Consider the following 9,070-nt stretch of genomic DNA (forward strand, 5'->3'; position numbering starts at 1 on the left):
GATCTATGCTGTGTTAGCTGTTACGGGACCTCTGCATGAATCTCTCCTCACTCTCCGTTCTCTGTCAGTATTCTCAGTCCATTTGGTGCTCGGCTGAGTTCTTTATCTCTTCATTTGATGTTCTAGGGTTTCAGGATTGTTGCATTCTCTGTTTGGCTTAGTTTTTTGGATCTTTGCTGTGGAGGGATGGCGTGGTGCTTCTGCCTAGAGTGCCATCTTGCTGGAACCTCAGGACAATTCTTTATTCATTGCTCTAGTGTCAGTCTACAGCACAGGGCCAGACACAGAGTAGGCATCAAAAAAATGGCTGGGCCTTAACACACATGTACTGTAGGGATGCTTATTAGCCTCTATCCTGACAAGTTCCTGTCTTAGACCAGTTACTGCCTTTCATAGCCCTTGCCTTCCTCACCAGAACTCACAGCTTTACTGGAAAGAAAGGCTGGGCTGTTGGCCCATGTGAGTGTTACCAGTCTTGGTGTGTAAACTTCAGACCTTCCTTACTGAAGGGCCAGGATTACATTCTCTTTCTCTTGGCATCCGGTAAGGCAACTTTAATCATCACGTCTCTTTATTATATCTTTCCATTAAAACAGTGATGGTTGACCCTAAGAAAAAGAATGCCTCAGATTTGAATCACCAGGTGTGGGTCCTTCAGAGTCAGAACATTGTGGCAGTTCCATGGAGTGACAATGTGGTTCCAGGTAAGTGGTCATCCTGTGGCTGCTCTCTCCAAGGCAGGCCCTCTCATGGAAGAAGCTGCAATGCTGGTACCCAGGCCCTTGTTAAAGTGGGGCTTTACAATAGAAGCCACCTGGAGGAGGGATGGTTTTATAGCTGTCTGGAAATGGAAGTGTAGGAGAGGTTTGTCTTAGACTAAAGAAATCAGAGATGGTAAGGGAGCCTCCTGGGGACTAAGAGAGCTGCTGTGAGTGATTGGAAAGCCTATCCTGTGGAAGAGGAGCAGCTTGTTCTATGCGACTTCAAAGTCTCTTAAAAGGAGTACAGGTAGTCCCCGACTTACAAAGTATTTGAGTTAGGGCAAACTGCACTTACGATGTCTGTTTTTTTTTGTACATTTTTATGGTTAGTAATACTTACTACATACAATGTTGCAGCTCATAATTTGCTGATGTTATCATTCTCATACCAATCCTTAAAGAGAAGTAAAGATGAGATTTATGAAAATACTGATAGTTAAAAGCAATAATAATAAAAAAAAAAGGTATTCGACTTATGTCAGAATCAATTTACAACAGAGTTGATAGAACAGAACCTTGTTGTAAGTTGGGGACTAACTGTAAATGGGTGGATGCTAGAGGGAGGCAACTTTCAACACTATGTTAGGCAAAACTTGCTAATTCATGGACAGAACTCTCCAAAGATGAGAAGTCCTGCCTGGGATGGGGAGCTCCCCTCTTCAGATGTTCAAGTAGAGCTGTGACAGTTTCTAGGGCATGGACTGCCACATGCAGCAAATGGATGAATTATTGAATATAGTGGCTGGATATTTGGTGGGACCAGTGTAGCAGGGATAATACTCTTAAGGTGTCTTCTAGCCTCAGTTGGAAGATATTACCCTGGTAAACCAAAGGATCTTTTCTTGACTTCAAAAGGAAACTGATAATGTCTCCTCCTTTTAAAGTTATAGTCACTGTCACTCTTATCCCATGCAAGTATCCAGAGTCTTTTGAGAAAGACAGAGGGTCTCTTATTTGGGAATAAAGAATCCAGAGATGTGTCTGTCTTGTGAGGATGTTGGAGGGCAGCCCACACTGAAACTGAAGGTGAGTGACTAAAAAAAAAAAAAAAAAAAAAAAGTAAAAAATGCCAATTTCTTTTACAAGAAATTTATTTTGTAGGAAATCTAATTTTAGAATTAAAAAAGAAATACTGTTATTTTCCTCAGCATATTTATTTCTAGCTCTTTTCAAGTTATGTGTATGCAGTCAGCTTTTCTTTGAGGACTCCTTCCTTTCTTCAGCTTGGGGACATTCTCAAGCATTGTTTCTTCAAGTACATTCTCTTCTTCACTCTGCTTTATCTCTCCTTTTGGAATTCCTATTCATCAGTTATTGAATCTCACTACTAGATCTCACTTCAATATTCAACTTTTGTTTTCATACTTTCCATCCTTATATTATTATTTTTGATATGTTCTAGGAGAATTTCTTGGTTCAGTCTTTCAGTTCATGATTAACATTTTCAGCCTCGTCCTGTCTGCTAAATCATCTTTCTATCGTACTTTCTTAAATTTCAATCTTTACTATTTTAATTTCCAAGTTCTCTAGTTGATTCATTATGTAACTTCCTGTGCTTCTTCCATACACTTCAGTTTAATTCAATTCAATTCAACAAATAATGTGGGTATGTATTGGCTCCAGCATTGTTGTGGGTACTTGGAATATATCAATGCACCGAATGGCAAAGAGCCCTGCCATCCTGGAGTGGATTCTCGTGGGAGGATAGAAATGATAAACCATAGATATAATGACAGGTAAATATGTGGTAGATTAAAAGGTATTACATCCTTGCAAAAGAATAATTAGAGCAAGGAAAAGAGACTGGCAGAGGTGAACTCAGGATGCAGTGCTAAATCGTGCAGTAGGCTTCATTGAGAAGCTAAGATTTTAGTAGAGAGTAGAAGGAGGCAAGGGAGTTAGGCAGCATGGTATCCAGAAAGAACATGTTCAAGGACTAGTGAAGAAACCTGTTTGGCAGGAGTGAGGTTAAGAGGAGTTCAGTCAGTTAAAGACAGGGGTTGGGGGGGCTATAGATTGAATTGTGTACCTCCAAAATACGTGTTGGAGTCCTAACCCCTATATGTATGGATGTAATCCCACTTGAAAATAGGGTTGTCTTTGTTATGTTAATAAGGCCCTGTCATAGGACGTGTCTTAAACCTAATGACTTTTGAGGTATAAAAAAAGCAGATTAGACACAGAGATAAGCAAGTACAAACGGGGGAAAGACAGATGCCACATGGAGATCACCAGGAAACAAAAGAACACCAGGGAAAGAGAAGCGGAGACAAGGATTTTCCCCCAGAGCAGACAGAGAGCCTTCCCCTAGAGCTGGCTCCCTGAATTCTAACTTCTAACCTCCTAATCTGTGAGAAAATAAATTTCTGTTCTTTAAAGCCACCCACTTATGGTATTTCTGTTACAGCAGCACTAGGAAACTAAGACAGGGGGCTGGTCATGAAGGGTCTTGTCTGCTGTTGAAAGACTGCCTTTTAATCTGAGTGAAATGGGAAATTATTGGAATATTTTGAACAGAAGAGTGGACCTGAATGGATTTACATTTAAAAACGATCACTCTGGCTGCTAGTTGAGAATAGATTGTGGGGGACAATGGTGAAAGCTGTGAAGGAGGCTTTTGAGATTATGTAGGTGTGATTTGATGGACTAGAGGGTAGCAGTGGAGGTGGGGAGAAGTGGAACAGATTCTGCATATATTTTGAAGTTGAGGACACAGAATTTGCTTACAGAGTGAATGTGGAATGTGAGAGTAAGAGAAGGGTCAAGGATTGCTCTAAGGATGGAGTTTTCATCATCTGCAAAGGCGTGGAAAAGGGTTTTTGAGGACGATCAGGAGTTCAGCTGGGACACTTTAAGTCTGAGAGGTCTGTTAGATATCTAAGTGTGGAAATGTCAATTAGGCTATAAAATATACAAATCTGGAGCTCAGGAAGGTGGTCTGAGGTTAGAGATATGAATTTGGGAGTTATCAAGGTATAGACGGTATTTAAAGTCACAAGTCTGGATAAAATCACCAAGATAGTAGAAGTGTGTAGATAGAAAAAGTAGATAGTAGCAAATGCAGAGCTGAGGATGAAGCCTTGGGATTGCAACGTTAGGGATTAGGGAGAAGACAAGGAGCCAGCAAATTGCTATGAGAAGAAGCAGCAAGCAAGGTAAAATGAAAAGTAGTTGAGTGTGGTATCCTGGAAGCCAAGGGAGGAAAGTGTATGAGGGAGGAGCCGTGTCAAGTGCTGCTGACTGGTCAATAAGATGAAGACTGAGAATTATATTTTCAGCTCTGTCCTGTCTGCAAAGACACCCTTCTGTTGTGTTCTAGTCCTTAGACAAGGACTGAGAGTTGACCATTGCTTTTGGCAATGTAGAGGTCATTGGTGATGTTGATGAGAGGAGCATTGGTGCAGTGGTGGGGAAGAAAGCCTGCATAGAGTTAGTTTAAGAGAAGAATTAGAGGAGAGAAGTTATACAGCAAATACAGGCAACTATTTCAAGGAGTTTTCTACAAAGGGGAACTGGTGGTGGTGGTGGGTAGTCAAAATAGTTTTTTTTTAAGATGGTAGAAATGAGAACAAATGTTATGTTGATGGGAATGATTGAGTAGAAGACGCAAAAGTAATGGTGTATGAGAAAGAAAGAATGGCTGAAGGAATGTCGTTAAGTAGGAGAGTACAGATGGGATTTGTTATCCAGGTGGGGAGACTGGCTTCAGTGGAGATTGAGTCTGGCTCGTCTGTCTGGGGTGGTGAGACATGGATGTGGGTGAAGATGCTGCTGGGGATACATGTTATGGTGTTGTTTGTGGAAGTTCTCTTTTAGTTGTTTCAATTTTCTCAGTGAGTAAAAAGTTGAAAATGAGGATAGGGGAGGAGATATTGGTGTTTGAAATAAGAAAGTGTTCTTTCATTTATTGAACAGTCAACAAATGTCTATTGAATAGAAAACCAGGGACTTTTCTATGTGTTGAGGAATACAGTGATAAACATTCTGACAATAATTATATAATCAATAGATAAACATGCTAAGTTCATATGGTGATTGGAACTAATGTAGAAAATAACCTGACAATGAGAGAGTGATGTGTGGTGGTAGTGGTATTTAGAGGTCTACTTTGGCTACGGTGTTCAGTGCTGTTCTACTGAAAGAGGGGACATTGAAGCAAGACCCGAGTAATGAGAAAAAGGCTGTCATGGGAAAATGTGGAGGCAGTGTCCAGGTAGAGTGAGAGCAAGAGCCAGGACCCTGGGGGCAGGAACACGTTGGTCTCTTTGAAGGAAAGAAAGAAGATAGGTGTGGCTACAGCACAGTGAGCATGCAGGACAGTGGTGGAGGTAAGGGTAGCAAGGTAGGCAAGAGCTGGATATTGTAGACCCTGTAGACTTTGTCAAGAAGTTTAGCTTTTATTGTAATTTCAATAGAAAATCGTGGAAGAGTTTTAAACCTGGAGGTAACACGATCTTATTTTTTATCAGCTTAATGGTTGCTCATCTGCTTTGTGGAGAATAGATTGTGGGGAAATAGAGTAGGGTCAGGGAGAACAATTAGAATATTATCTCAATCGTCCAGGCAGTGGCCTGGATTGGGGTTTGGCAATGGGGGTTGCAAGAAGTGGCTCAATTTATCAAGAAATTCCCAAATATTTTGGAAATAGTCCTCAGGACTTACTGCTGACTTTGATGTTGGAAGGGGGATCAAAGAAAGAGATGCCAAGGATGAGTCTTGGTTTTCTGACTGCCCTCATAATTAGATGAATTAAGTGGAAGTCATTAACTGAGTAAAGGAATTCTATGGGAGAAGAACTCCTCTCACCCAGGGTGAAAGAGAGCCAACTGATGGACCATTCCTGTGTCTCTCTGAAGATTTTGCTTATACATAATTTACACTGAAATACTTATTTTACCTAAATATATAATATATACTATAAAAATGTTCTTCTGTGTGCAATACAGAAGTAATTTCTTGATTTCTTTATTTACTATGTTCCTTTTAGTGCAAGTCCCTTGATTTGTTAAGCCTTGTTGTGTCTTTTTTGTGGTATTGACCTTTCCATGTTTGGTCAGAGCCTCCACCTGGCTTTCCTTTGCCATGACAGTTGTGTTGCAGGGGGATGCATGTTCTTGAAGTTTTAGTAAGGGAAGTCCTTGGCTTACATCTTCAAACTTGTATCTTTTTGTTTTTCTAAAAGATCCCTTCAGCCTCTTTCTTGTATGAGGAGAGTTTCAGTTCATTGTTCAAGTGTGGCCACTTGTTCATTCACCTGTCCTTTGTATCTTTTCCTACCTTGGCTCTGGATTTGAGGGTGGGTGCTGGGAATGTGAGATTTTGTGTGTGCTCTATCTGCTGCTTTTTTGAAGTATGTTTTTCTAGGCTTGCTCTACTAGACGGAGAAGGCTTTCTCCAACTTTGGAACATTTATTGGTGATGTGCAAGTAACTTTGAACAACTCTAACAGCTTCAGCTTCTCTTCTTGGGTATTCCCTGTCATATTTCAGGTGGAGAAGATACTGGATCTGTACAACCAAACTGCACCTGTGAACCACAACAAGAAAGGCAAGACCTCCACCTTTGTGTCTGCGGCCGTCCCTGGCTGGTTCATCGCCTCTTCAGAAATAGGCCAGCCCATCTTCCTCACTTCGGAACTAGGGAAAACATACAACACTGAGTTTGATTTAGCTACAGAGGCTTGAACTCAGCCTAGAGGTAGCAGCTTGGTAAGAGGTCTTTATCTTCAATCTTCTAATTCCCAGTATGTTTTCATCTATATCATCTCAGCGTTATTTTCACACCCATGTCAAGAGGTGAGCAGGGCTGCCATTATAATCTTATTTTGTGGATGAAGAAGAAATGACTTCATGGTAACTGAAGAATAGAATGTGGGCTCAGAACCAGAAGGGATGGAATGGCATATGGTTCTCCTCTCAAGCTGAAGTTGTCCAGATCATAGTCATCTGTACTAGTGACTTTAGGACCAAAAGATAATGGGGCCTTCTCCTGAGGTGTGTATGAAGAAGCTTCAAAGCGCAAAAGAATCTTACCCAAGATTGTGTGACTAGCATGAAGGTGATCTTTGTTTTTGTTTTGTTTTATTTCCTTTTTAGATTATATCTTCTATAGTATTTATATGTTGCCAGTGTTTCTCAATGTGTGTTATATACCAAGACCTTTTAAAGGAAAATAATTCTTACATTAAATTATTTTTGTCCCAATTTTAATGTATACACAAAGCCAAATATTCATATGTTTATATAAAAACAAAGCCAAAACTGATGTAAAATGAAATAAAAGAAAACAAAGCATAAAATGAAATTAGCAGCAGTAGTTAAATGAGGACATCACAGTGGTTAAGTCTGGGACTGGGGTGTGATGGTTAAGATTGTATGTCAACTTGGCTAGACCATTATTCTCAGTGTTTTAGCAGCTGTATAATGTTGTGATCACCCCCATGATGGAATCTGCTGAGTGGTACTGGCAGAGGCGGGGCCTGTGGTAGCTCACCGCCCTCTCAGTTTCATCTCTCTGACTTCCACCGGTTACCGTCTGCCTGCTCACTTTGCCAAGGTTTTTGGCTTTTTCCAGACTCAGCAGCTGCCTCTTGTTGTCTCACCTCCAGTTCGTGGGACTTCAGCTAGCAGCTTACCTGTTGATCTCAGAATTCCTAGAACTTCTCAGCCTGCAAGCAAGAGTCCGGTTCCCTCACCCGCTGACCTTGGGTTTGTCAGCCCCTGCAGCTACATGAATCAGGAGAAACCTGATTGTCTTGTTTGCTGATCTTGGAATTCACTGACCTTCACAGCCTGTGAGCGGGAGCCCTTCTCCGACCTGCCAACCTTGGGTTCACCAGCTTCTGTGGCTACGTGAACTGGGAGAGGCCTCTACCCTGATCTGTGGACTTGGGACGCTTTAGCCTCTACAATTGTGTGAGGTATTTCCTTAATGTAAATCTCTCCCTATATATATTTATACGCTTTACTGGCTTTGCTTCTCTAGAGAACCCAGCCTAAGACATGGGGCTTAGCTAGAGAGTAAAGAGGATTTGTCAGTAAAGGGGATTTGATAGGGTGGAGGCAGGGAATTAAGCACGTGAAATGACACTGCTGTTTGACAACTCTCTTCATGTCTCACAGCCTTGTTTTCTCCTGCTTCCTCTAGTCTTTTCCTTTTAGGCATGCTCACCATCCATATATTCCCTTTAGAAACCACTGTAAATTGCCTTTTAGGGAACAGAGAGCCTTGCTTCCTACCAGCCACGCTTCAGATGCTGTATTCTGATGAAATTTGGTAAGTGATTTTGAGTGCAGTTGTAGACAGAGATAGCTCAAATCTGATTCTGTATATAATACATTTCTCTACAGTTGGCTTAAGTACTACTAATGTAGAAAATGCTTGTTTGCTTAAACACATTCTACAAAATAGCAGTAGTAATTTAAAAAAAATTTTTTTTTGTACTTTAGGACAGTCAGACTGCATGCTGTATTAGGAATGCCAGTAAGCAATCTGCAACCATCAATTAAATGTAGTGTCTCTTGATTCTTTAAAGTTTTTTTCTTCAGTTGAGTGCAATTTTAGCATGGCAGTTTTATTAAAATCAACATTAAAATGGACTTCTAAGCTAATTAGTTCTGGAATATCAAATAGAAGAATTAGTCATTGAATATTTACTATTATATTCACTGCTAATAAATGGTGGTAAGTTGTTACATAGACAACTGGGATCTTATGACACATTCGTTATGACATGATTATGGTTCTGAGTACTATAGATCATCTCCATCCTAGCACTGGCTGTGATGATTCAGTTCTCCCTCCTCCTTTCCCTACCTTTGAAAACCTTTGTTCATGCAGGACATTATGACACCTTGGACTGTGACTAGGCACAGATGTGAGCTCAAACAAAATCTCAAATACGATCTCTGATATCATGTGGCTGGCTTTGGAGGTAAGGTGGTCTCCCTGATGACCAGAGTAGGCTCTTATTACATGGCTAGAGTATATAAAAATGAAAACACCAAGTTACAGTAATCTCATAGAGAGCTTGTGGAACCGAGACACAGACTTCCATGGACCCTCATTTACACATCACATTTGACAAATAGTGCACTATGCCCTGGCTTATGAAACCATGGAAGGCCTCTGTGGGTAGTGCCACCATTACTTTCACTTTCCAGGTGGTTGGCCTGGTCCACAAGGAGCCCTGGTGGTACAGTAGTTAAAGAGCTCAGCTGCTAACCAGAAGGTTGTCTGTTCAACCCCCCAGCCGCCCTGTGGAAGAAAGATGTGGCAATCTGCTTCCTTAAAGATTTACAGCCTTGGAA

General features: G+C 41.0%; 1 protein-coding gene across 1 annotated transcript; it reads left to right on the forward strand.

The window, feature by feature from the left end:
* Positions 1 to 598: 598 nt before the first annotated feature.
* Positions 599 to 6,445, forward strand: LOC101361982 (interleukin-36 gamma). Its single transcript, XM_012559219.1, is given in 4 exon segments — positions 599 to 704; positions 1,652 to 1,708; positions 1,711 to 1,787; positions 6,251 to 6,445. Coding segments are annotated over 4 exon segments (435 nt in total).
* Positions 6,446 to 9,070: the final 2,625 nt, after the last annotated feature.

The sequence above is a fragment of the Trichechus manatus genome, unplaced genomic scaffold (genome assembly GCF_000243295.1).
Source record: "Trichechus manatus latirostris isolate Lorelei unplaced genomic scaffold, TriManLat1.0 scaffold00219, whole genome shotgun sequence".
Taxonomy (NCBI): domain Eukaryota; kingdom Metazoa; phylum Chordata; class Mammalia; order Sirenia; family Trichechidae; genus Trichechus; species Trichechus manatus.